A 25830-nucleotide genomic window follows, 5' to 3' on the forward strand; every position below is an offset into this window, starting at 1 on the left:
ATTAGTTCCAGCATTCCTAAAAAACTAGCACAATGTGTCAAAGGCTTATTTAACTCGTTAACTAATGAGACAACAAAGAAGTGGTTACAAGTTCAAAAGGAAAGTTCAAACCCAGAAATCTATGTGGAGTAAAGGAATGATGAAATCATTTTTTGTTTTGTTTTTATTAAAATTCAGTTTTATAATCTGTAAAATAAAGTGTTTATGACATTTACATTTTTAAAAATATTTATTTATTTGAGAGAGAGAGAGCATGAGCAGGGGGAGAGGCAGAGGGAGAAGGAGAAGCAGGCTTCCCGCTGAGCAGGGAGCCCGACGTGGTGCTCGACCCCAGGACCCTGGGATCATGACCTGAGCCGAAGGCAGATGCTTCACCAACTGAGCCACCCAGGTGCCCCGACATTTCCATTTTTTTTTAATGAATTTAAAAATAGATGGAGATTGGCTTTTTCCACAAGAAAAAACAATTGAATCTCCGCTGAGCCATATTTATTTGCAAATCTATAAAAAGGAAGTGTCTGCATTGCTGTTGGTCATCTACAATTTAGAGCTGTAAGATAATTCCAAGGAGATGAAAGGTAGGATCTGTTAGAATCAGAATCAGATAATCCAGAAAGGTGTACTCTCTACATGTGTGGTTTTCCATTAGAAATGCGACCACTAATGGGAGGAGTCCAAGATGGCGGAGGAGTAGGAGACCCTAAAAAAAAAAGGAGACCGTCTGGTCCCAGGAATTCAGCTAGATAGCAATCAAACCATTCTGAACACCTGCGAGCTCAACCAGAGATGGAAGAAAAGATAGCTGCAATGGAGTGTGGACAGAGACCAGGGAGACAGGAGTGATTGACTGCTTTTCTCTGAGGACTCACTGAGGAGTGGGGCTCCGAGCTCTCAGCTCTGGGGCCAGAGCTTGGGAGGCCGCCATTTTCATTTTCATTCTCTAAAGCCGCTTGGAAAACCTTCAGGGAACAAAAGCCACATAGAGCAAACTGGAGCGGATTCCTCAGCCTGGCCCCTGGTAAGGGCAGTGCAATTCTGCCTGGGGATATACACTTGAGAATCCATGCAACAGGCCCCTCCCCCAGAAAATCAGCAAGAACAACCAGCCAAGACCAAGTTTACTGATCAATGAGAACTGCAAAACCCCAGTTCCCCCCAGTTCCGGGGGGGGGGAATACAGCACATAGAATTCATGGCTTTTTCCCATGATTCTTTAGTCTTTCTACTTTAATTTTTTAAATTTTCTTTTTTTCTAAATTTTTCTTCTTTCCTTTTTCAACCAACTTCTTATTTTATCAACTCCTTTTTAAAAATCTTTTTAAATTTTCATCTTTACAGTCACATTGTATCCCTTCATTGTATTTAATCTGATTTGTGTGTATATATATATATAAGTTTTGTTTCTTAAGAATTTTGGGATGCAGGGGCACCTGGGTGGCTCAGTCATTAAGCGTCTGCCTTCGGCTCAGGTCATGATCCTGGGGTCCTGGGATCGAGCCCTGCATCAGGCTCCCTGCTCCGTGGGAAGCCTGCTTCTCCCTCTCCTGCTCCCTCTGCTTGTGTTCCCTCTCTCGCTGTGTCTCTCTCTCTGTCAAATAAATAAAATCTTTAAAAAAAAAAAAAAAGAATTTTGGGATGCAGTGGCTCTGTTCTATTCACTCGCCTGATCATATTCTCTTTTTTTCCTTCCTTTTTGTGTTTTGTTTTGTTAAAGTCTTTTTTAAATATTCATCTTTACAGTTACATTCTTTCTTTCAATGTATCTAATTTTACTTTTGTATATATAAGTCTTTCTTCCTTTATAATTTTGAGATGTAGTTGTCTCTAACAAACTGACCAAAATACACTCAGGAGATAGTGTATTGCTCTGTTCTTTTCACCTCTTTGTTTATATTCCCACATTTTGTTGTTGTTGCTGCTGTTTTTTTTCTTTCCTTTTGTTTTTTCTTGTCTTTTAATTTCTACTTTTACAGTTACATTCTATCCTTTTGTTGTATTTAATTTTATTTTTGTACATATATAAGTTTTTCTTTCTTTACAATTTTGGGATCTAGTTTTCTAAAAAACAGACCAAAATACACACAGAACCCAGTGTATTACTCTATTACACTCACCTGTCTGATTATATTCTCTCTCCCTCTCTTCCCCCCCACCCCAAGTTTCAGGTCTCTTCTGATTTGTTTAGTGTATATTTCTCTAGACTCGTGTTGCCATTTTAGTATTTTGCTCTCTGATTCATCTATTCTTCTCTGGACAGAATGACAAATGGAAAAACTCACCTCAAAAAAGAGAACAAGAAGCAGTACTAATTGCCAGGAACCTAATCAATATGAATATTAGTAAGATGTTAGAACTAGAGTTCAGAATAATGATGATAAAGATACCAGCTGGAGTGCCTGGGTGGCTCAGTTGGTTGAGTGTCTGCCTTCGGCTCAGGTTGTGATCCCGGAGTCCCCGGGATTGAACCCTAAATAGGGCTTCCTGCTGAGCAGGGAGTCTGCTTCTCCCTCTGCCCCTCACCCTGCTCGTGCTCTCTCTCTCTCTCACTTTCTCTGTCTCTCTCTCTCAAATAAATAAATAAAATCTTCAAAAAAAATAAAGATACTAACTGGACTTGAAAAAAGAATAGAAGACACTAGAGGATCCCTTTCTGGAGAAATAAGAGAACTAAAATCTAACCAAGTTGAAATCAAAAGGGCTATTAATGGGATGCAATAAAAAATGGAGGCTCTAACTGCTAGGATGAATGAGGCAGAAGAGAGAATTAGTGATATAGAAGACCAAACGATGGAGAATAAAGAAGCTGAGAAAAAGAGAGATAAACAACTACTGGATCATGAGGGGAGAATGTGGGAGATAAGTGATACATAAAGTGAAACAATATTAGAATAATTGGGATCCCAGAAGAAGAGGAAAGAGAGAGAGGGGCAGAAGGTATATTAGAGCAAACTATAGCTGAGAACTTCCCTAATCTGGGGAAGGAAAAGGGCATCAAAATCCAGGAGGCACAGAGAACCCTCTCAAAATCAATAAAAATAGGTCAACACCCTGACATATAATAGGAAAGCTACAAATCTCAGAGAAAGAGAAAATCCCCAAAGCAGCTTGAGACAAGAGGTCTGTAACCTACAAGGGTAGAAACATTAGATTGGCAGCAGACCTATCCACAGAGACCTGGCAGGCCAGAAAGGACAGACATGATATATTCAGGGCACTAAATGAGAAAAATATGCAGCCAAGAATACTATATCCAGGTAGGTTGTCACTGAAATAGTAGGAGAGATAAAAAGCTTCCAGGACAAACAGAAACTAAAAGAATTTGCAATCCCCAAACCAGCCCTACACGAAATATTGAAAGGGGTCCTCTAAGCAAAGAGAGAGCCCAAAAGTAATATAGACCAGAAAGGAACAAAGACAATATACAGTAACAGTCACCTTGCGGGCAATACAATGGCACTAAATTCATATCTTTCAATAGTTACCCTGAATGTAAATGGGCTAAATGCCCCAATCAAAAGACAAAGAGTATCAGATTGGATAAAAAAGCAAGACCCACCAATATGCTGTCTGTAAGAGACTCATTTTAGACCCAAAGACATCTCCAGATTTAAAGTGAGGGGGTGGAAAACCATTTACCATGCTAATGGTCATCAAAAGAAAGTTGGGGTGGCAATCCTTATATCAGACAAATTAGATTTTAAACCAAAGACTGTAATAAGAGATGAGGAAGGACACTATATCATAATTAAAGGGTCTATCCAACAAGAAGATCTAACAATTGTAAATATTGATGACTCTAACATGGGAGCAACCAATTATATAAACCAATTAATGCCAAAATCAAACACACCGATAATAATATCATAATAGTAGGGGACCTTATCACCCCCCTCACTGCAATGGACAGATCATCTAAGCATAAGATAAACAAGGAAATAAGGGCTTTGAATGAAACACTGGACCAGATGGACTTCACAGATATATTCAGAACATTTCATCCCAAAGCAACAGAATACACATTCTTCTCGAGTGCACGTGGAACATTCTCCAGAATAGATCACATCATGGGTCACTAATCAGGTCTCAACTGGTACCAAAAGATTGGGATCATTCCCTGCATATTTTCAGACCACAATGCTTTGAAACTGGAACTCAATCACAAGAGCAAAGTTGGAAAGAATTCAAATACATGGAAGTTGAAGAGCATCCTACTAAAGAATGAATAGGTCAACTAGGAAATTAAAGAATTTTAAAAATTCATGGAAACATAGGGCGCCTGGGTAGCTCAGTAGTTAAGCATCTGCCTTCGGCTCGGGTCATGATCCCAGGGTCCTGGGATCGAGTCCCGCATCGGGCTCCCTGCTCGGTGGGACGCCTGCTTCTCCCTCTCCCACTCCCCCTGCTTGTGTTCCCTCTCTCGCTGTGTCTCTGTCAAATAAATAAATAAAATCTTTTTAAAAAAATTCATGGAAACAAATGAAAATGAAAACACAACTGCTCAAAATCTTTGGGATGCAGCAAAGGCAGTCCTAAGAGGGAAGTATATAGCACTACAAGCCTTTCTCAAGAAACAAGAAAGGTCTCAAATACACAACCTAATCCTACACCTAAAGGAGCTGGAGAAAAAACAGCAAATAAAGCATAAACCCAGTAGGAGAAGAGAAATAATAAAGATTAGAGCAGAAACCAATGAAATAGAAACCAGAAGAACAGTAGAACAGATCAACAAAACTAGGAGCTAGTTCTTTGAAAGAATTGATAAGATTGATAAGCCTCTGGCCAGACTTATCAAAAAGAAAAGACCCAAATAAATAAAATCATGAATGAAAGAGGAGAGATCACAACCAACACCGAAGAAATGAAAACAATTATAAGAACATATTATGAGCAACTATATGCCAACAAATTAGACAATCTGGAAGAAATGGATGCATTCCCAGAGATGTATAAACTACCAAAACAACCAGGAAGAAATAGAAAACCTGAGCAGACCCATAACCAGCAAGGAAATTGATGCAGTAATCAAAAATCTCCCAACAAACAAGATGCCCTCCTGGCGGAATTCTACCAAACATTTAAAGAAAAATTAATACCTATTCTTCTGAAGCTGTTTCAAAAAAATCAAAATGGAAGGAAAACTTCCAAACTCTTCTTATGAGGCCAGCATTACCTTGATCCCAAAACCAGACAAAGACCCCACCAAAAAGGAGAATTACAGACCAATATCCCTGGTGAACATAGATGCAAAAATTCTCATCAAAATACTAGCCAATAGGATCCAACAGTACATTAAAAGGATTATTTACCATGACCAAGTGGGATTTATTCCTGGGCTGCAAGGTTGGTTCAACATCCACAAATCAATCAATGTGATATGATACATTAATAAGAGAAAGAACAAGAACCATATGATCCTCTCAATAGATGCAGAGAAAGCATTTGACAAAGTACATCCTTTCTTGATTAAAACTCTTCACAGTGTAGTGATAGAGGGTACATACCTCAATATCATAAAAGCCATCTATGAAAAGCTCACAGCAAATTTCATTCTCAAAGGGGAAAAACTGAGAGCTTTCCCCCTAAGGTCAGGAACATGGCAGGGATGTCCACTATCACCACTGCTATTCAACATAGTTCTAGAAGTCCCTAGCCTCAGCAATCAGACAACAAAAAGAAATAAAAGGCATTCAAATTAGGAAGGAAGAAGTCAAACTCCATTCCCTCCTTTCTTTTTTCTATTGTTGTCATACAAATTGCATGTTTATATGTAATAAATCCATCAACGTAGTTTTATGGTTATTGCTTTATGCAGTTATATTTTAAAACAGACAGGACAAGAAAAAGAATTAAAAAGACAAAAGTGCGTGAATACTAAATTTTGTATATACCTATGTAGTCACCTTTACAAGTACTCTTTATTTTTTATGTGCATTTGAGTTACTGTCTAGTGTCCTTTCATTTCAGCCTGAAGGATTACCTTTAATATTTCATATAGGGAAGTTCCACTAGTGACAAATTCTCTCCATTTTTATTTAGCTGGGAATGTCTTAATTTTTCCTTCATATTTGAAGGATAGTTTTGCTGAATACAGAATTCTTTGTCAACAGTTTTTTCTTTTTCTTTTTTTCTTTTTAAAGATTTTATTTATTTATTTGAGAGAGAGAATGAGATAGAGAGAGAGCATGAGAGGGGGGAGGGTCAGAGGGAGAAGCCGACTCCCCACTGAGCAGGGAGCCCAATGTGGGACTCGATCCTGGGACTGCAGGATCATGACCTGAGCTGAAGGCAGTCACTTAACCAACTGAGCCACCCAGGTGCCCTCAACAGTTTTTTCTTTCAGCACTTTGGATATGTCATCCTACCGTCTCTGGCCTCCATGATTTCTGATGAGAAATCAGCTGTTAGTCTACCGAGGATCCCTTGTACATGGCGAGTCTCTTCTCTCTCGCTGTTTTTAAGATTCTCTGTCTTTGACTTTTGGCAGTTTGATTATAATGTCTCTGGGTGTGGATGCCCTGTTAATCCCACTTGGAGTGAGTTGAATTTCTTACATGTCATATTAACATTTTCATTAAATTTGGGAGGTTTTCAGCCATTCTTTCTTTCTTTCTTAAAGTGTTTTCTTTTTCAAAGATTTTATTTATTTATTTGAGAGAGAGACAGAGATAGCAAGAGCGAGCACAGCAGGGGGAGTTGGAGAGGGAGAATCAGGCTCCCTGTTCAGCATGGGGCTCAATCCCAGGACCCCGAGATCATGACCTAAGCCAAAGGCAGACGCCCAACTGACTGAGCCCCCCAGGCGCCCCTTAAAGTTTTATTTAAGTAATCTCTACACCCAATATGGGGCTTCAACTGACAACTCCAAGATCAGGAGTCACATGCTCCACTGACTGAGCCAGCCAGGAGCTCCTCAGCCATTATTTAAATATTCTTTCTGCTACTTTCTCTCCTCTCCTTTTGGGACTCCCTTTATGTGTATGTTTGGGATACTTGATGGCATCCCATATGACTCTGAGGCTCTGTTCATTTTTCTTCATTCCCTTTTCATTCTTTTCCCTAGATTGGATTATGTTAATTGACCTATCTTCAGGTTTGCCGATTTTTTTCTTCTGCCAGCTCAAATCTGCTGTTGGCCTCTTTAATGATAATAGCTTAATATTAAGTCAAGAACAAACTAAGATTTAACAGTTCAGATTCTCCACTGTCTCCCATCCAGTAGACACTAGATGTCTGTAAATCATTAGTCCATTTATGGAGCTCACAAAATGGTCAGACCGTAAAACCAATACCGCCATTGCCCTGTTGCTCTTAGCAACGGGGAATAACTTACTGGTTACAAAAACAGAACAAAACCCCCAAACCAAACAAACAAAAAACCCCACAAAATAACTTGAGAGGAAAATTATAAGTAGAAAAACTACAGTTAGGAAATCATGATTCTATTACCACTTCAGACTCCTCCCTAGAAACCAAGAACAGACATGCCGGGGCTTAGCCTGTGAGGTGCACACTCAGGAAACGCAGCTCACGCAGCTCAGGCACGGGGAGCCACCAGCCATCTTGGTAGAAAGCCTCCAAAACTGTTACAGGATAACTTTCAGGAGAAGGCAGTATCATAACTCTTATATAGATATAAAATGAACACATGTCAAAGATTCTATTTAAGTCATTCTTTTTTTTTTTTAAAGATTTTATTTATTTATTTATTGGAGAGCGAGCGAGAGAGAAACAGCATGAGAGAGGAGAGGGTCAGAGGGAGAAGCAGGCTCCCCGCTGAGCAGGGAGCCCGACGTGGGGCTCAATCCCAGGACCCTGGGATCATGACCTGAGCCGAAGGCAGTCGCTTAACCAGCTGAGCCACCCAGGCGCCCTATTTAAGTCATTCTTTAAAAGAGATTCAAGAATATTATAAGTGCTTCAAAGAAGTCAAAGAATCACAGATCTATGCAGAATAAAGGATTGTTGGAATTGACTTACAAATGGATACAAAACCAGCTTCTTCCACAACTGGAGGAGGGAAATCAGCTGAACCTCCATGGGATGGAATTCATTTTCAGGTCTGCGGAAAACAATCATTTACATTGCTACTAGTTATTTACAAACACAAAGTTGTAAAATGGTTTAAAGACAATGAGAGGCACCAACCTTATAAATCAGAGACCCTGGGATCATGTAACAGAGCACAGCTCTCCTTAGAGACACCAGTAAACTGCTCTGCTCATTCAGTCTTAAACTTTTTACATCCCAGGCCCCATCCCCTACGTGCTGTGATTTTCAGTCCCCAGGATTCCCAGACTCCCAGTCCCCCTAAAAACCCTATTCTGCTCTGTCCCAGCCCACCTCCCCAGATTCCAAGCTTCATCTCCTGTTACCCCAGTACCTAGTCCCCATCAGCCACATCCTCAGGCCCAAATTCCTCAAGGTTCTGGCCCTGAGATCCCCCCACTCAAGTCCCCCCAGTTTGCTCCAGCACCAGCTCTGATGGCAACTCCCAAGGACTGGAAGCCAGACCACCTCCCACCCTGCCCAGAGCCCCTGTGCTTCGAACACATCCAGGGAGAGGGGAGTCCCAGTGATGGCTGAGCTTGGCTGATCTCCGGCTTGGTGGGTGGAGGGGAGAGGGATGGTGACCCTTCATTCAGAAAAACGAAGAAGTGTGATGTTCTTCATGTCAAGACTCCTGGAGCCAGGTGCCATGATACTGCTTTGAAGAGGGACCCAGCCAGCCAGGCCATCCCCATTCAACACAGTGGACCCTCAAGAAACGTGAAGCCTGCCCCCTGTTCCATGTGGAGACCTCAGCGGGAGGGGATGACTGACTCCAGGCTCCCAGCCCCGCACTTGCCTCACCATCAGCTCACCCCAGCTCCCTGGCCCCCTGGAGGATCCACAGTGGCCTCACCACAGGGGCCTTTCTCACTATCTCTGCTCTCCAGTGGAGGTTTCCAGACCCCTGGCTTTGCTGCGCACATGCTTTCTTTTCCTGTCTGCATTCTTTGGTCTGGGTATGAACACCTCTTCTCTGCCTTCCCCATGCTGGTGGCCTGCCTTTCCAGCGACCTGCATACAGAGTTGGTGCTTGGCCCTCTGTAGCCACACCACCCCGCTCAGCACTCTCAGAAGGGTGCCATCCACAGAATGATTCTACAAAGGGAACACTCTGGGGCGCCTGGGTGGCTCTTGATCTTGCCTCAGGTCTTGATCTCAGGTCTTGAATTCAGGCCCTGTGCTGGGCGTGGGGCCTACTCAAAAAACAACACAGGAAACATTTGGGGAGGCTCAGGGGTGTCAGGAGGGGCCGGGTAGGAAATCTTTTCCAATCTGCTTTTTAATTAGCTCAGTTTTCCCACAGCCTTTGCAAAAGGATGGAAATTTCAAAGTTGTCTGCAGCTTGTCTTTCACCAAATTAAAATGCTCATACTGTTATGCACACACAAAAGAACTTCCCCCAAGAGCAGCCCTTGGGACCTTGCCTGCCCCCTGCCTGGCCTGGCTCTGGGCATTCTTCTTCTTCTTTTTTTTAAATATTTTATTTATTTATTTGACAGAGAGAGACACAGTGAGAGAGGGAACACAAGCAGGGGGAGGGGGAGAGGGAGAAGCAGGCTCCCCACTGAGCAGGGAGCCCGATGCGAGGCTCGATCCCAGGACCCTGGGATCATGACCTGAGTCGAAGGCAGACACTTAACGACTGAACCACTCAGGCGCCCCACCTGGGCATTCTTCTGAGAGGGTCCGATGCCCTGGGAATTCTCCCTTGCAGGTCAGGAGCGGGTCAGAGAAGCACTATGCTAAGGAGCTGGAGGTGGAGGCCTAGGAGAGGAAAAGGTCATGGGGAGGGTGACAGGGAGAGTTGCCAAGAGAATGACTGACTCTCCCCCAAGCAAGAAAAGATGGACCAGCACTGGGGGTCCTAAGGTCTGAGCTGTCCTGAATGTTTCAGGGAGGCATGCTTCACTATGTCCTCGGTGTGATGGATAGCAATCAACTCACCTTTGCTTAAACAAGCAGGAAATTGTGCACCCTCGTAACTTGAAAGTCCAAAGATCTAGCTTCAGATGCAACTGGATCCAGGCACTCCTAGGATGTTTTCTGGGTTCTGCCTCTCTCCACCTCTCACCCTGCTTGCCTCCGGGGAGCCTTCATTCTCAGGAATAGTTTGGGGAGCTTTTTATAGCTCTTGGGATGACTGACATCCTAAGACAGATGTCACGGTGGACCCTGATTTGCTCCATAGGAGCAACGGTCCCTTAGCTCAATCACCGTGGGCAGGAGGATGGACATAATGATTGGATCATCCGGGTCACCCACCCAACAACAGGGTGGGGGTAAGGGGTCCTGTGATTAGCACCCCATCAGAACCCTAGTAGCCTCTGAGCCCCCCGGAAGGGGCAGTGGAGAGAAGGAGGTCAGCGCTTGGAGTGGGTAAGTCCAAGTGGCCTTGTGGCCTCAGGCAGTTAGCCTCCCTGAGACGGGGTGGACATGGCCAGGGTGGCTGATTCCGGAATGGCTGATGACCTGCACTCATTCACTGGACAGGGTCCCAGATGCTCCCACACTTCCATTTTCTGGTGCCACAAAAGCCAGGAGGTCCCTTTGAATTCCATGGAGGAGAGGAAGCCCCTTAGAGGACCATTGTCCCATGCCTTTTTTTTTTTTTTTAAGATTTTATTTATTTGACAGAGAGAGACACAGCAAAGAGGGAGGGGGCCCTGAGCAGATGCTAATGGGAGGACACAACCATTTTATCATCCAGGTGTTGTCATACCTTCAACCGCATTGGAATTCACACCTCCTTAGGGACTCCAATAGGTTGAGAACCACAGGGCCTTTAGTCATTCCACCAAAGCCAGGTGAGGCTTGCCCAGACACGCACAGGCTCAGTCTCAGGGGAAGTAGCCACACACCTGGGAAAGGAAGCTGCACGTGGCAGGCCACACCTTAGCTAGCCCTTCTCTGGTTCTGAGGAACTGCGGGGCCTGCTCCTGGTGGTGGGACAGGGCAACAGTGGGTCTGTAGCTCAGGCCTTGCTCTTACCCAGGGGGGTCCTCTCTGTGGACAGCCAGGTGCCAAAGGTCCTGCCTTGGCCACTGCCTCCCCTCTGGGGTCTCCTTCAAATTGCCCCCGGCCCTGGGTTTGAGAGACCCTCTGGGCAGGGCTGTGAGCTGGAGTCGTGGGCCACCTGCTGTCCAGCTGGAAGTGTGGGTGCCCTGGCGACCAGACTCAGTGCTGGGCAGTCATGAGTAGGAAGGGTGTGTCGGGGAGGCTCTCAAGAACTCGGCCCTTCAGCATCTCCCTCCCCTTGTTATTTCCTACAAGGCACTGACAGGAAGGCCCTTGAGGCTCCTAAGGGCAGTGGCTTCCTCAAATTGTCCACCTCCAGCCCTGACCCCCAGGTTCAGGGCCACCTGCCCCCCTCTCTCCAGGGCCTTACTCCTCTGTGGCCCTTGGGCCTGGCACAAATGCGTATGTGGGCAGAGATGAGGCTCTCGTAAATGCCTTTGATTGTCGCCTGACGGAAGAGAGAACAAGAACTGGGGGGCAGCTCCCTGAGCTCCAGCCCCAGGGTGGGCAGGGGAGGGTGCTGTTGGAGGGGGAGGGCAGAGGGCGTGCCATGCTCTCGTCCTCCTGCCTCTGAATCTCTCCACTCACCACCGCCAAGGTGGCTTCTGCAGCCCACACCCCACCTACTGGCCCCGACTCCCAAAGGCAAACAGCCACATGAACCCCCCACTGCCCCTGCTCCTTCTCCAGGCCATCAGCATCCTGGGAGGCTGGGACCTGGCAGGTGGCTTCCTGTGCTCAGGGCGGGGCTGTGTCTGAGCCACCTGGGAGCCTGGGCCCTCCCAGGACTTGATGCGGCCCCAGACCGGAGGCTCCAGTGGTCAGGGCCTGGGGCGGGGGGGGGTCTCTCCCACCTTCCTGCTCAGCTGCTCCTGCCAGGGCAGGGGAAAGAGGAGACCTTCAAAGGCCCATGTGCAGGCCAACTCAAGGACAGGCAGCTTCTGAAGTTTAAAAAGGGCATCCGGGACCAGAACAATTGTGGGAAGGGGTTGGGGCAGGCAGGGCAGGAGCCACTTTTCCCAGCCCCCACAATCACTTGGGTGAGACCCTGGCAGCAGCAGGCTCCCCACTGCAGAAATGGGGCCCCTTGTCTGTGAGAATAGGATTTCAGTGCCAGGCCAGTCACACTGGATCACAGCTCGGGTGTCCTGCCTCCCCTGCGGAGCCTGTGTCCCCCATGGGCCTCTGCTTCTGGCCTGCCCCAGAAGCCAAGAGGAGGTGACAGAAGCCTGAGCCTCTGCCCACTGCAGCTTCCATCCAATATCCTCTCCTGAGTCCTTGCCGGTCCCCTTGCCTGGCTGAGGCACTCCTTTCAGCACCCTCCAGCCCTTTGTGCAGAACCACCCACTCCAGCTCAGGCTGCAGTCAGTGCTAAGGCTCTGCTCCCTGCAGACGCTAGCCAAGCAAAGGCCCACACTGCTATCCCAGGGCTGGGGCAGGTATGGGTTGCTCAGGAACAGGGGCCACTTGTCAGAAGCCCAGGGAGAAGGCAGACGCTGCCACGTCTGCCTGAATAAAGAGTGTGGGCCATCTGCACATTTGATCACAGAAGGAGCTGGAAACTAGGCGCCTGTGGCTTAGGGAAGGCAGCAATGCTCCTGACCAGAAGGATCCCTAAACTGGCTGGAATCTCTTCCAAGCCCTACTCACTGAGCCCCTTCTGTGCCTGGACCTTGCACGGAGGCCCGGGCATAAGCCCCCTGGCAGGACCCTCCCACAGAGGAACAGACGCTACCGCTGCTGGGTCACAGCAAAAGAGAGAGCTGGTTCTGTTTGATGCTCGCGCCCAGCTGGCTCAGCCCACACAGCCCAGAGATGCTTACAGAGCAGTGACCCTGATGGGAAGAGGCCTCACCACTCAGCTGGAGATCCGGGATGAGCTGATGTTGGGTGGACACCATGCTACCTCTGACCACCGTAACCTGTTCTCCGGGGGAAGCTCTAAAAAGCGATGGGGGGAGGGGGGGCAAGGGTCCAGGGCTCGGAGGGCTGGGAGAGCAGCCGGCCAGGGGTGGGGGGCCCCTGCCCAACAGTTCGAATCAGCACTCCAGCTCAGTAGGGGTCTATCTGCACAGAAGTTGACTACTGGGACCCATGGAGTAACAGTGATTTATTGTGCAAGCCCCACACAGGCTCCAGATCTGGGCCAAGTTCACAGCCCTAGCTGGGCCCTGGTTCTGGGACTGTTCTGTGGTCCCCACCCTGACCAGCATCTGCTGTGGAGTGTACAGGCATCCATGAGCCTGCAAGTGAGGAGGGCCTCCTTGGGTCGTGGGCACTGGGGCGCTGGGGCATCTCAGCCTGACGTCACGTTCCCCATCTGCCCAGGCTTAGGGGCCACACTGGTCCACACAGTCCTTTCCACTGCGGAACACGTGGTAGATGCTGGTGGGAGGGAACATGGCGACAGCACCGAGCAGGGAGCCCACCTGGATGGCCACACCAGCTGCCAGCAGTGCCGGACGGCCGCCACCGTGCAGCAGGGAACTGGCGGCCACCTTCACATAGGAGAGCACGCCCAGACACAGCACCCACGCCAGCACCTGGGAGGACGGGCACAGCAGGCTGAGCATGAGGTGTCCCCTGCTCTGGGGGCAAACCCCTTCCCCACTGCAACCCTCTCTGCTTCAGTGTCCCCAGTGTACTCACCACAAGGACCACCCCTGCAGAGGTGCCCACCAGCGGTGGGCAAGGGCTCAGGACTGCCAGCGCCATCAGGTAGGCCCCAAAGAGCATGCCCAGCACAGAGAGACCAGCTAGCCCCGCCAGAGACCTACAGGGGTGAGCAGGAACTCAGGGCTGGCCGCACCAGGACCCAGCCCCCATCCCTAAACTCTGCCCCGAATGCCTTGGGGACCCTCTTGTACCTGCACAGCACGCCCATGGCCAGAAAGCAGGCGAGGGGGTTGGCAGCGCTGCCCAATACCACTGCCAGGTGGTAGGCCAGGCGGCCGTAGGGCAAGCAGGAAAAGCTCTGCACGGCAGGCAGCACACCATTGGTCAGCGCGTTGGTGACGGCCAGCAGGCCCAGCAGGCAGGCACCATGCACAGAGAGCAGCCGACGGGCCTCAGGCTCTGGGCTGGGAGTGGCGCCTGTGGCTCGGCTCAGTGACTCCTGCAGTGGTGAGGCCTCTTCTTCCTCCTCCTCCACTCCCGGGCCTCTTGCCCGCAGGCCAGACCCCGGACCCGCTGTGGATGCAGATGGTGGTGATGGCAGTAACAGCAGGAGACCCTGGAAGGCGGCAGCCGAAGTGACCAGAAGGGCGGTCAGCACCCAGAAAAAGGTGCTGGCAGGAAAACGCTCTGGGAAGTCGTGGGGGAGCCAAAGGGTGCCATTGGTGGGAGATGGCAAACATTCAAGGTGGCCTACGCCCTGCACGAGGGCCAGCACACAGGGCAGCAGGGCACTGAGGCCCTGACCCAAGAAGAAGGAGCGCAAGAAGGGAGGTGGTAGGTGGCTCAAGAAGGGCAGGAAAGTGACGTTAGAGGCACAGCAGGCCAGGGCCAGCACCAAGGCCAGCGTTAGGAAGGCCACGGAGTGGAGCTGCCCTGCGACTGGGGACACATGGTGCCACAGTGGGGCCAGCAGGGCTGTGCCCACCACGCCCAGTGCCTGCACCACCTGGATGGGGCCCCGCTCGCTCTTGCCCGGAGCCAGCCGCCTCCACAGGGTCACCACCAACAGACCCAGGTTCCCCACTGCCACAAGCACGGAGAGGTATGACGGGAGACTCCAGCCTGCAGGGAAGGGAGAAGACCATGTCAGGGCTAGGTGCAAAGGGACGATGGGCAGCTGCAACCCGCCTTACCTGGCACACCTGAACCCCTCTTCCCTGCGCACTCCAACTCACCCTCGGGAAGTTCTTTTACCACCACAGGCAGCTCCACCCAGATCCCGTTGATGGCAGCCCAGGAGCCCATGCCAAAGAGGGCCACCAGCAGGTGGGTCAACACCAGACGGCCCAGTGGGGGTGCTGCCATTCAGCCCAAGGCTGGGCCCTTCAGAACAGGTCAGGGTCACAGCCCGCTCCTCTTTCCCCACCTAGATCCAAAGAAAACGCTTCAGCTCTACTGGGAACCGAAGACCTCTCCTATCTTGAAAGAAACAGACAGGGATGCGGGATCACAAGTCAAAGACACAGAACTGGGATCAGAAGAGGACCAGACCGCCTAAACCAGGGAACCCGGAGGGTGCCCGCGGGTGGGGCATGGGGATGACAGGGGCCAAACACACCAAACAGCACGGCTAGGCCTGCAGGCAGAGAAGCAGGAAGCCGGGCCCAAGGAGCCCCGACCCCAGAGGGAAATGAGCAAAGAGGGACTCCATCTTCGGGTCTGAGTTGCTGCGATCACCACCACCCTCTCCCCAAAAGGGACACGGACTCCGGGACAGGGGCACCCCTACGGCGCCGCGCACACCTCTGCTGCTTCTGCTTCCCAGTGGGAGTCCGAGGCTTCAGCGAGACCCAGGACAGCAGGGGTGAAGTCGGACTCCGGGGGGAGGGATGGGCCCGGCGCCGCCCCTCGCTGCGTCGGGTGGTCGGCGAAGAGCTGCCCGGCGCGCCGGGGGACCTGCGCCTGCTGATCCTGCACCTGCGCGCTCGCCGCCCGACAGCCAGTCGTCTCGCCACCCTCAAGGGCGCCGCCTCCCGCGCACGAGCGCGGCTCCAGCGCAGAGCCGGTGAGGCGGGGAAACGCGGCTCCGCCCGGGCGGGAGCTCCGGCTCTCACGCACTGGAGGACGCCGCGGGACGGCCAGCCCCCGGCGTGGCCCATCGCCGGAAGCCCCGCCCCGGAAGTCGGGCGTTGAACCCGCGCGCAGGGGGCCGGCCCGGGGCTCAGGTCCCGCCTCCGCCCCGCGGCTTCGCCTCTTCCGTCCGCCGCGGCCGCGGAGTCCAGCTGGGAGCTATGGCTCCCGGGGCGGCGCGGCGGGCCCGACGCAGGGCCCGGGGCGCGCTGCCGGCCGGGGCGCGGGCTCGCTCGGCCGAGGACTGGTGGTGGGACCAGCTGGCGCCGAGCGGCTCCGGGTACCACCTGCTGCAGTCGGACAGCATGCTGCTGGTGCTGCCGGGCCCGGGGCCTGCCCGCACTCGCGTGCAGAGGCGTGCCGCCCGCCGCGCTCAGCGGCTGCTGCCCCCCGCGTCCCGCGCCTCGGCCGCCAAGGCCAGGCCTAGGGCTGCGCCCGCTGCGGAGCCGCAGCAGGGGCCCGACCCGGGCTGGGGCGACCGCATCCCCCTGGAAATCCTGGTGCAGATTTTCGGGCTGCTGGTGGCGGCCGATGGGCCCATGCCTTTCCTCGGCAGGTACCCCAGGCCCACCGAGCGCAGCCGCATGGCTCAGGCTGCCCTCTTGCCCACCGAGCGGGTGGCTGAGGCGGGGGCAGAGGGCGTAGCCGAGAGGGCGCAGTCTCTCAGGGGTCCAGTTAGAGCCCCCACGGCCTGTCTTTGAGCTAAGGTGGCCGCAGCGTTGTGAGAACAAAGGGGACAGGTCTCTCCTCTTAGGAAAACCCGCAGCCGCGGCCACGGAAGGCCCGGCCCCTCAGCAGAGATTTTTCTCCCAGGGCTGCACGCGTGTGCCGCCGCTGGCACGAGGCCTCCTCCCAGCCCGCGCTCTGGCACACCGTGACCCTGTCGCCCCCGCTGGCTGGCCGCCTCGCCAAGAGCGGAGCCAAGGCCGAGAAGAAGGTTCTCGCCTCTCTGGAGTGGCTTATGCCCAATCGGTGAGACAGTCCCTCTTTTCTCTATCCCCTCACTTCATTTCTGTGGCTTCTGGAAAGCCACAGGCCCATTTCTGTCTCCCTATACCGAAGTGGTGGGTGGGGGAGACGCTGACAGAGGGGCAGCGAGGGAACACTATGCAGCTCTCCCTCTGCTGTCGGCCCAGGTTCTCCCAGCTCCAGAGGCTGACCCTCATCCACTGGAAGTCCCAGGTACACCCCGTGTTGAAGGTGAGAGCTCTAGGCTGCCCTGCACACCAGCGGCGACACGTGGGGTTGCCCGGTACTTCCAGGGAGTGGGTCAGGCACCTGGAGCCCAGTGTTGCCCCATGGGGATGCCTGCCTGGTTCTCCTTTCCTGTTGTTTCTTTCAGCAGGGAGGTGTCAGAAGTGGAGCTCCCATGTTGGCTGCCAGGGGGAGAAAGGAGGCTCTAGCTGAGGCAGAGGAGAGGGTTCGGTGTCGGCCACTGGTTTCTTTCCTTTGCCGACCACAGAGACCCAATCTCTGCTGGTGCTCTGTCTTCCACAGCTGGTCAGCGAGTCCTGTCCTCGACTCACCTTCCTCAAGCTTTCTGATTGCCATGGTGTGACCCCTGACACTCTGGTCATGCTAGCCAAAGCCTGCCCCCAGCTCCACAGCCTGGATATACAGCACTCCATGGTGAGCCCTGTGTCCCCAGGGGTCCTGAAGAATCCTGGGCCGGAGTGACCGGTACCCATGTGCTGGGTTCCCAGGTGGAGTCCACAGCCGTGGTGAACTTCTTGGAGGAGGCAGGGCCCCGAATGCGCAAACTGTGGCTGACCTACAGCTCCCAGACAACAGCCATTTTGGGTGCGCTGCTGGTAGGTTGGTGACAGGCAGAAGCAGAGACGGATGCTGAGCCAGGGTCTGCCAGGCCACTGAGCCTGTGTTCTCTTCCACCTCTGCAGGGCAGCTGTTGCCCCCAGCTCCAGGTCCTGGAGGTGAGCACCGGCATCAATCGCAACAGCACTCCTCTCCAGCTGCCTGTTGAGGCTCTGCAGAAGGGCTGCCCCCAGCTGCAGGTACCTGCCACCCCTCCTCTTCCACCTGCCACCCTCCCTCCCCATCTGCAGCCTGGGCCTTGCTCCAGGTGCTGCGGCTGCTGAACCTGATGTGGCTGCCCAAGCCTCCCGGGCGAGTGGTGACTCCTGGCCCAGGCTTCCCCAGCCTTGAGGAGCTCTGCCTTGCTGGCTGCACCTGCAACTTTGTCAGCAATGAGGCCCTGGGCCGCCTGCTCCACGGCTCCCCTCATCTGCGCCTGCTGGATCTTCGTGGCTGTGCCCGCATCACACCTGCTGGCCTGCATGATCTGCCGTGTCAGGGTCAGCTTTCTCTGGCTGGTGGCTGGGTGGGAGGGATGTGGGTACCTCCTGCCCGCCCCACAGCTCATGACCACTCTTCGCTTCCAGAGCTAGAGCAGCTTCACTTGGGTCTTTATGGCACATCCGACTGGCTGACTCTAGCCAAAGAGGGCAGCCACCTGTTGACCCAGAAGTGGTGCCACACTCTGCGGGAGCTGGACTTGAGTGGCCAGGGCTTCAGCGAGAAGGACTTGGAGCAGGCCTTAGCTACCTTCTCAGCCACCCCTGGGGGCTCACCCCCAGCCTTGTGCTCTGTCAACCTCAGGGGCACCCGGGTCACACCAAGCACGGTCAGGTCAGCATCCCCTTCCCCAGTCCCTTGGAGTCGGTACGGCTTGCCTCCCCGACAAGCCTGGCTTGCAGGCTTCGGGTGTCCAAAAGGGGAGCACTTACTGGCCAAGCCCCTGCTTAGGATGGCCCTTAGGGACACCACGGGTACTGGGCTTGGGCCTCGGTGGCTGTGGGTGGCAGAGCCAGCCGTGGCACCTGGGCAGAGAGGGCTCCTTACACTGGCCTAGCCCTGCCAGGGCCGGGGTCTTCTGGGAGCCAGGGGCTCGAGTCCCCATGGCCTGCCCTGCCCCTACAGCTCTGTGATCAGCAGCTGCACAGGCCTGCTCTACCTCAACCTGGAGTCCTGCCGCCGCCTTCCTCGGGGCCTGAAGCGGGCCTACCGAGGCCAGGAGGAAGTCCAGTGGTGCCTGGAGCAGCTGCTCACCGCCTGCCCTCCTCCAGCTAGGCAGTCCCAGACCCCTGACCCTCAGGTAGCCAGCGGCGCCCTCCACCCTTTTCGCATTTTGGATGTTTGAGCATTTTGTTACAATAAAACATTTTTAGGAACTCTGTGTGGTCCTTTAGGCGGGGATGAGAGGACAGGTGTACCTGAGGGAACCACTCAAGGCTAGAACTGGCCGAGAGCTTGTGGGGTGGGGTGGGGTGGGGGGGTGGCCTTCCAGGGTTCCTGAGGCTGCCTGTGGTCATGCCTTGCTCACTCACTGCTAGGCGTGAATCCTGGACTGAGTGTGTGTATCCTGCCCTCAGGGACACTGAAGTGAGCTGTCTGTGGTTGTGTTTGAAGCTCTGCCCGGGCAAAAGTAGTGATGGGGCGGGGGAGGCCTGCTCAGCCATGGGGTTCAGTGTGGGGAGCCTGCCCGCAGACTTCTCTCCAGCTCAGGCCTGGGATGTCTTGCCATCCTCCCTTCCCGTGAGGACTGTGAACCAGGCTGTGCAGGGGGCCTCTGGTGGTGTGGGGACTCACAGGGAAGTGCGTGCTCACTTCAGGGCCAGGCCTGGGGAGTCCCCGCAGAAGGAGTAGTCAACACAACAGCCCCTTCTAGAACCCGCTGCCCAGAACTTCTAGAACCCAGGCCTCGCCCAGCCTGGACCACCACCTGGTGTCCCTCCTCCGCCCTTTGTTTGAAGGCCGCTCCTTCCTGGACCGCAGCCCTGGAGGCTTTCTTCCCCCAGGTATCAGTGCGACGGCGAGCCCTGGGCGGTGGCAACCTTCCAGCAGCCCAGCTGACCCTCTGTGCCTAACCCAGGCCCCCAAGGGCCGCATTAGCGGCCTGCCCACGACCTCCGGCGGCAAGTGCTTCCAGCTCTGGGCCCTAGGACTCTTCTGCACCGAGCGCCACCTGGCCAAGCGCCTGAAGAACAACAGCTTCTACCCGTTCACACAACAGCAGCCCAATGGTGCGCGTGGACCCGGAACCAGCACGCGGCGGGGGCGGGGCGGGGGCCCACTGTCTGACCCCCCTGCGCTCCCCGCCCCCGGGTAAAATCCTGCTTGGGTGGGGCCGGGGCCTGGACCTGGGGTCTGATTTGAGTGGCGGCGGGGCGGGCCCGGGGCGGGCGGCCGACGGTGCCCCGCGCTGCGCGCGTGTGCGTGCGGCCTGCCGGGCGCCGGCCCCGCCACCCCGGGCTGCGAGCGGGGGCCAGCTGTCCTCACGCGCCGCCGCCGCGCTGCCCGCAGTCTTCGTGCTCGAGTACTACCTGGACACACTGTGGAAGGGGGCGCTGCTCTTCGTCGTCTGCCTCTTCCTCGTCAGCTTCGGCCTTGGGAGCCAGGTGGGCGCTCCGCGGCCCGCCCCCCACGGCCGGCCTCCTGGGGCTGGACCCCTCTCGGTGCCCCGCCCCCACGCCCTTGGCGGCTCAGGTCCCCGTGGCTCCCGCAGGTGCTGAAGCAGGAGACGTGGGGCTTCCCCGCGTGCGGCGTGGGCGTTGGCCTGTGGCTCATGATTTCGTCTTTGCCGCGGCGCCGCCTGGTGCTGAACCACACGCGTGGCACATACCACTTCTCCATCCAGGGCCGCACCGTGTGTCAGGGCCCTATGCACCTGGTCTACGTGCGCCTGGCGCTTAGCTCTGACGGTGAAGCAGGGGAGGGTGTGCCGGGAAGCAGCTTGGGAACACGGGGCGGGGGTGGGGGGTGGCGGGCAAGCCAGCCGTATGCCCTGCCCCCCCGGCCCTGGTCCCCAGAGCCGGCCCCCCCCCGCCCCCCAGCCCTGGTCCCCAGAGCTGGCCCCCCCACCGCGCCCCCAGCCCTGGTCCCCAGAGCCAGCCCCCCCCGCCCCCCCAGCCCTGGTCCCCAGAGCCAGCCGTATGCCCTGCCCCCCAGCCCTGGTCCCCAGAGCCAGCACCCCCCGCCCCCCCAGCCCTGGTCCCCAGAGCCAGCACCCCCCGCGCCCCCACCCCTGGTCCCCAGAGCCAGCCCCCCCTTCCCCCCCACCCCTGGTCCCCAGAGCCAGCCCCCCCCGCCCCCCCAGCCCTGGTCCCCAGAGCCAGCCGTATGCCCTGCCCCCCCGGCCCTGGTCCCCAGAGCCAGCCCCCCCCTGCCCCCCCAGCCCTGGTCCCCAGAGCCGGCCCCCCCCCCGCGCCCCCAGCCCTGGTCCCCAGAGCCAGCACCCCCGCCCACCCAGCCCTGGTCCCCAGAGCCAGCCCCCCCCCGCCCCCCCAGCCCTGGTCCCCAGAGCCAGCCGTATGCCCTGCCCCCCAGCCCTGGTCCCCAGAGCCAGGCCCCCCCCGCCCCCCCAGCCCTGGTCCCCAGAGCCAGCCGTATGCCCTGCCCCCCAGCCCTGGTCCCCAGAGCCGGCCCCCCCCGCCCCCCCAGCCCTGGTCCCCAGAGCCGGCCCCCCCCGCCCCCCAGCCCTGGTCCCCAGAGCTGGCCCCCCCACCGCGCCCCCAGCCCTGGTCCCCAGAGCCAGCCCCCCCCGCCCCCCCAGCCCTGGTCCCCAGAGCCAGCCGTATGCCCTGCCCCCCAGCCCTGGTCCCCAGAGCCAGCACCCCCCGCCCCCCCAGCCCTGGTCCCCAGAGCCAGCACCCCCCGCGCCCCCACCCCTGGTCCCCAGAGCCAGCCCCCCCTTCCCCCCCCACCCCTGGTCCCCAGAGCCAGCCCCCCCCGCCCCCCCAGCCCTGGTCCCCAGAGCCAGCCGTATGCCCTGCCCCCCCGGCCCTGGTCCCCAGAGCCAGCCCCCCCCTGCCCCCCCAGCCCTGGTCCCCAGAGCCGGCCCCCCCCCCGCGCCCCCAGCCCTGGTCCCCAGAGCCAGCACCCCCGCCCACCCAGCCCTGGTCCCCAGAGCCAGCCCCCCCCCGCCCCCCCAGCCCTGGTCCCCAGAGCCAGCCGTATGCCCTGCCCCCCAGCCCTGGTCCCCAGAGCCGGCCCCCCCCGCCCCCCCAGCCCTGGTCCCCAGAGCCGGCCCCCCCCCGCCCCCCCAGCCCTGGTCCCCAGAGCCGGCCCCCCCCGCCCCCCAGCCCTGGTCCCCAGAGCCGGCCCCCCCCGCCCCGCCAGCCCTTGTCCCCAGAGCCAGCACCCCCCGCCCCGCCAGCCCTTGTCCCCAGAGCCAGCACCCCCCGCGCCCCCACCCCTGGTCCCCAGAGCCAGCCCCCCCTTCCCCCCCCACCCCTGGTCCCCAGAGCCAGCCCCCCCCGCCCCCCCAGCCCTGGTCCCCAGAGCCAGCCGTATGCCCTGCCCCCCAGCCCTGGTCCCCAGAGCCAACACCCCCCGCCCCCCCAGCCCTGGTCCCCAGAGCCAGCACCCCCCGCGCCCCCACCCCTGGTCCCCAGAGCCAGCCCCCCCTTCCCCCCCCACCCCTGGTCCCCAGAGCCAGCCGTATGCCCTGCCCCCCTGGCCCTGGTCCCCAGAGCCAGCCCCCCCCTGCCCCCCCAGCCCTGGTCCCCAGAGCCGGCCCCCCCCCCGCGCCCCCAGCCCTGGTCCCCAGAGCCAGCACCCCCGCCCACCCAGCCCTGGTCCCCAGAGCCAGCCCCCCCCCGCCCCCCCAGCCCTGGTCCCCAGAGCCAGCCGTATGCCCTGCCCCCCAGCCCTGGTCCCCAGAGCCAGCCCCCCCCGCCCCCCCAGCCCTGGTCCCCAGAGCCGGCCCCCCCCGCCCCCCCAGCCCTGGTCCCCAGAGCCGGCCCCCCCCGCCCCCCAGCCCTGGTCCCCAGAGCCGGCCCCCCCGCCCCCCAGCCCTGGTCCCCAGAGCCGGCCCCCCCCGCCCCCCCAGCCCTGGTCCCAGAGCCAGCCATATGCCTTGCCCCCCAGCCCTGGTCCCCAGAGCCAGCCCCCCCCGCCCCCCCAGCCCTGGTCCCCAGAGCCAGCCGTATGCCTTGCCCCCCAGCCCTGGTCCCCAGAGCCAGCCCCCCCCGCCCCCCAGCCCTGGTCCCCAGAGCCAGCACCCCCCGCCCCCCCAGCCCTTGTCCCCAGAGCCAGCACCCCCCGCGCCCCCACCCCTGGTCCCCAGAGCCAGCCCCCCCTTCCCCCCCACCCCTGGTCCCCAGAGCCAGCCCCCCCCGCGCCCCCACCCCTGGTCCCCAGAGCCAGCCCCTGCGGGCCCCCGAGTCCCCAGGCTGAGCTGCTTTCCCCTCTCCAGCCTATGGGAGCTGCTTCTTCCAGTTGGTTCTGTGCGGCCACAAGCTAGAGCCCCTGGTGCTGGTGCAGCTGTCGGAGCGCTATGAGGTGGGTCCCGCCTCAGTCCGCCCTGCGGCCCCCACACACTGCACTCCTCTGCCCGGTTCTGCAGGAGGCCTACCACTGCTCAGGGGCTTAGGCTGGGCCCTTTCTCAGGCAGCGCGTGAACACCACGCGGGCCGCGGCCCAGGCCTTAGCGCGGGCAGCTGGTGGAGAGAGCGCCAGGGCTGGCCGGCCTCCTGACCGCCACCTGTCCCCACAGCAGACGGAATACCTGGGCCGTCACATTGCCCGGAAGCTCAACATTAACTACTTTGACTACCTGGCCACGTCATACCGGCACGTGGTCCGCCACTGGCCGCTGGGGGCCACCTTCAGCCCGGGCATCGTGCAGCGCAAGACGGGCCCTTCCGGCAAGCGGATCTCCCAGCAGGACCTGGACGTGTGACGCTCCAGGCAGCCCCCGCCCCGGGACTGCATTCTCCCGTCCCCGCCAGTCTCTCACCTTCCCCCGACTGGTAGTCTCCCTCTCAATAAAGCTGTCTCTTGCCACCAGGCGAGTGTCTCCTCTGCGGGGGGCGGGGGGGCGGGCCCCCGCTCCAGGGTCTCCCCCAAGTGCACATCTCCCAGGGCCTCAGGCAGCAGATCTTGGAGCTGGGTTGGAAGATTGGGGGTGGGGATAGGAGCAGAGCGAGTCAGGAGGGGCAGCCCTCCCGGCCTTTGAACTCATCACTGGCAGGTGTGGGACTCGCAGCCTCTCCCCATCGGCAGCACTTACTGGTCCTGTCCGGCCTTGGAAGTGCGGACCAATGAGCGGCATCCAGCAGGCAGAATCTGGTCAGTCCAAGTCAGTTCCTGGTCCAGTCAGCCGTGGGATGGGGCACAGCCACCAGTCCAGCCTTGTGCCTGGGGGCACATCTTGGGCTAGACCGTCCCCAGAGTGGCAGCTGCCTTGCTCCTAGGGAGTAAGCTGCAGAGCCCTAGGCCACAGTTCAAGGCCTACTGGAACACCAGTCCCATATTCCCTTGTCCAGGGGGCGTCCCCGTGATCTGGGTGCTGGGAGCCACTGTGGGAGCAGAGAGGGCAGCAGGCCACTGGGGACTCAGGAGGAGTGGCAACTGGACTGACCATGTGGCTCTCCCAGTCAGCATTTTCCCTCAGGGCCATGCTGGTGACCCAGGTCTTTGGGCACTGTGTCAATGAGTGTGTCTGGAGCCAGAATCAGCTGCATAATTTGCAGGCCCCCAAGTAAAACAAAAATGTAGTCTCCTGTTAAAAAGTTATTAAGAACATCCAGAAGGGGGCGCCTGGGTGGCTCAGTGGGTTAAGCATCTGCCTTTCCCTCAGGTCCCCATCCCATGATGGGATCTAGCTGAACATCAGGCTCCCTGCTCAACGGGGAGCCTGCTTCCCCCTCTCCCTCTGCCTCCCCCTCCCCGCCCCTGCACTTGCACACATGTGCACTCTCTAATAAATAAAATCTTTTTTAAAAAGAATTTCCAGGAGACACTAAAGCATTAAACCCAGTATGGGGCGCCTGGCTGGCTCAGTCAGTGGAGCATGTGACTCTTGATCTCAGGATTGTGAGTTAGAGCCCCACATTGGGGGTAGAGTTTACTTAATTAAAAAAAACAAAACAACAGCAACAACAAAACCTAGTATGGGCCCTTCTGAGCTTGGGGTCCTGCATGACTGCCCAGGTCACGTGCTATGAGTCTGGTCCTGCCTGGAACCATGGCTCAGTCACTCTCTGATCAGCTCCCGATCCCAAGGCTGGCCAAACTCAGTGGGTGCACAGACGCCCCTGCCTTTCTCAGGAAAGATCGAGGAGCTGCTGGAACTGCTTTAGGCAGTCCCGGGGAGCAATTATTACTCACGGCACAAGTGTAGGGTCTCCTTGCCCCTCAGAAGATAAGGCCCAAGTTATCCCCAGACTGAGAGTGCCCTGCTTTTACCAGGGGACGGGCTGGAGAGGGTGAGCAGGGCAGTGATGGGCTTGGGACGGGTTGAGGAACAATGTTATGGTGGAAGGGGAGGAGTGGGAGGTGTAGGTCATGGGGCTAGGCTAGCTGGGTAAGTGGCTTTTGCCTGAGCTAGACCCGGGGTGCTGTCAGCTTTGAAGGGTTAGAAAGACATGCCAGTCCCTCGGGCTCTGGGGGGATGCTCAGATCTGTCAGTGCTTCAGGTTGGGGACTCAGTTTCATCTAGGAAGGCAAAGTTCCTGCCCTCCTGGAGCTGACAAACTTAAGAGGGACAAACACTGAAGAGCTAACTTGTATACTGCCAAAGTGGCAGGGAAGGGGGATGGGGTCCCCCTAGCTAGGGGATCAGGGAAGACCTTTCCAAGGATGCAGCATTTGAGCTGATAAGGAGCTGGGGGCCATGGGGAGCTCTGGAGAAGAGCACCTGCGCAAGGGGATGGGAAGTGTAAAGGGTGTGATACGGGAACAAACTTTTGGCTGGACAGAAGAGGAGAGCATTGACAACACATTGTGACTGCAAGCAGGATCTCTTTGCCCATCCTCCACTTGTTCCTTAAAAAGAACACCCCCCCCCCATGTTTAACTAGGCATATTGTCCCACAGAATAAAGACTGCATTGCCCAGCCTCCATTACAAATAGATATATGTGGTCTTAAGACTAATTCCTGGCCAATGTGATATAAGAATCGGTATGTATAATTTCCAAACATGTCCTGAAAGGGAGGGGTTTGCCTATCTTTGCCAGTTCCTTTTTTTCCCCTCTGGCCTAGAACGCACCCACAATGA

General features: G+C 56.4%; 3 protein-coding genes across 6 annotated transcripts; 2 read left to right on the plus strand and 1 right to left on the minus strand.

Moving 5' to 3' along the window:
• Nucleotides 1-7730: 7730 nt before the first annotated feature.
• On the minus strand, nucleotides 7731-15847 carry SLC52A2 (solute carrier family 52 member 2). Of its 3 annotated transcripts, none has more exons than XM_045895682.3 (5): nucleotides 15484-15847; nucleotides 14916-15106; nucleotides 13932-14802; nucleotides 13714-13837; nucleotides 7731-8059 (listed from the first exon to the last, which is right to left on the minus strand). In XM_045895682.3, exons 2-5 carry the CDS (start codon nucleotides 15043-15045, stop codon nucleotides 8054-8056), a joined length of 1131 nt encoding a protein of 376 aa, XP_045751638.1. In that variant the 5' UTR covers nucleotides 15046-15106; nucleotides 15484-15847; the 3' UTR covers nucleotides 7731-8053. The 3 variants fall into 3 exon arrangements, with proteins under 3 accessions (XP_045751638.1, XP_064443750.1, XP_045751637.1); XM_064587680.1 differs by lacking the exon at nucleotides 7731-8059 and adding an exon at nucleotides 13160-13607 and having other exon boundaries at nucleotides 14916-15159; XM_045895681.3 differs by lacking the exon at nucleotides 7731-8059 and adding an exon at nucleotides 13160-13607 and having other exon boundaries at nucleotides 15484-15846.
• A 75-nt stretch (nucleotides 15848-15922) lies between these two features.
• FBXL6 (F-box and leucine rich repeat protein 6) lies at nucleotides 15923-18998 on the plus strand. 2 transcript variants are annotated; one of them, XM_045895683.3, is made up of 9 exons: nucleotides 15923-16366; nucleotides 16624-16782; nucleotides 16947-17010; nucleotides 17308-17439; nucleotides 17514-17621; nucleotides 17709-17822; nucleotides 17891-18122; nucleotides 18210-18456; nucleotides 18748-18998. In XM_045895683.3, exons 1-9 carry the CDS (start codon nucleotides 15972-15974, stop codon nucleotides 18965-18967), a joined length of 1671 nt encoding a protein of 556 aa, XP_045751639.1. In that variant the 5' UTR covers nucleotides 15923-15971; the 3' UTR covers nucleotides 18968-18998. The 2 variants fall into 2 exon arrangements, with proteins under 2 accessions (XP_045751639.1, XP_045751640.1); XM_045895684.3 differs by having other exon boundaries at nucleotides 16947-16992.
• A 24-nt stretch (nucleotides 18999-19022) lies between these two features.
• Nucleotides 19023-24405, plus strand: TMEM249 (transmembrane protein 249). Its single transcript, XM_064587437.1, has 7 exons — nucleotides 19023-19079; nucleotides 19440-19625; nucleotides 19700-19850; nucleotides 20131-20225; nucleotides 20333-20528; nucleotides 23024-23109; nucleotides 23324-24405. The coding sequence occupies exons 1-7, from the start codon at nucleotides 19023-19025 to the stop codon at nucleotides 23507-23509; spliced, it is 957 nt and encodes a 318-aa protein (XP_064443507.1). The 3' UTR covers nucleotides 23510-24405.
• Nucleotides 24406-25830: the final 1425 nt, after the last annotated feature.

This window comes from Mirounga angustirostris, unplaced genomic scaffold (genome assembly GCF_029215605.1).
Source record: "Mirounga angustirostris isolate CCGP_5_RB_7025 unplaced genomic scaffold, mMirAng1.0.hap1 SCAF_4, whole genome shotgun sequence".
In the NCBI taxonomy this organism is placed as follows: Eukaryota; Metazoa; Chordata; class Mammalia; order Carnivora; family Phocidae; genus Mirounga; species Mirounga angustirostris.

Bases quoted from the DNA above. Each gene is read 5' to 3' on its own strand.
- SLC52A2 (XM_064587680.1), bottom strand. From the start codon at position 15,045: ATGGCAGCACCCCCACTGGGCCGTCTGGTGTTGACCCACCTGCTGGTG. The intron at 13,838-13,931 runs GTACAAGAGGGT...TCACCCCTGTAG, and splicing joins GCCATGGGCGTGCTGTGCAG to GTCTCTGGCGGGGCTAGCTG. The intron at 13,608-13,713 runs GTGAGTACACTG...CCGTCCTCCCAG, and splicing joins CTGCAGGGGTGGTCCTTGTG to GTGCTGGCGTGGGTGCTGTG.
- TMEM249 (XM_064587437.1), top strand. From the start codon at position 19,023: ATGAGAGGACAGGTGTACCTGAGGGAACCACTCAAGGCTAGAACTGGC. The intron at 19,851-20,130 runs GTGCGCGTGGAC...CGCTGCCCGCAG, and splicing joins CACACAACAGCAGCCCAATG to TCTTCGTGCTCGAGTACTAC. The intron at 20,529-23,023 runs GTGAAGCAGGGG...TCCCCTCTCCAG, and splicing joins CCTGGCGCTTAGCTCTGACG to CCTATGGGAGCTGCTTCTTC.
- FBXL6 (XM_045895683.3), top strand. From the start codon at position 15,972: ATGGCTCCCGGGGCGGCGCGGCGGGCCCGACGCAGGGCCCGGGGCGCG. The intron at 17,011-17,307 runs GTGAGAGCTCTA...TGTCTTCCACAG, and splicing joins AGGTACACCCCGTGTTGAAG to CTGGTCAGCGAGTCCTGTCC. The intron at 18,457-18,747 runs GTCAGCATCCCC...CTGCCCCTACAG, and splicing joins GTCACACCAAGCACGGTCAG to CTCTGTGATCAGCAGCTGCA.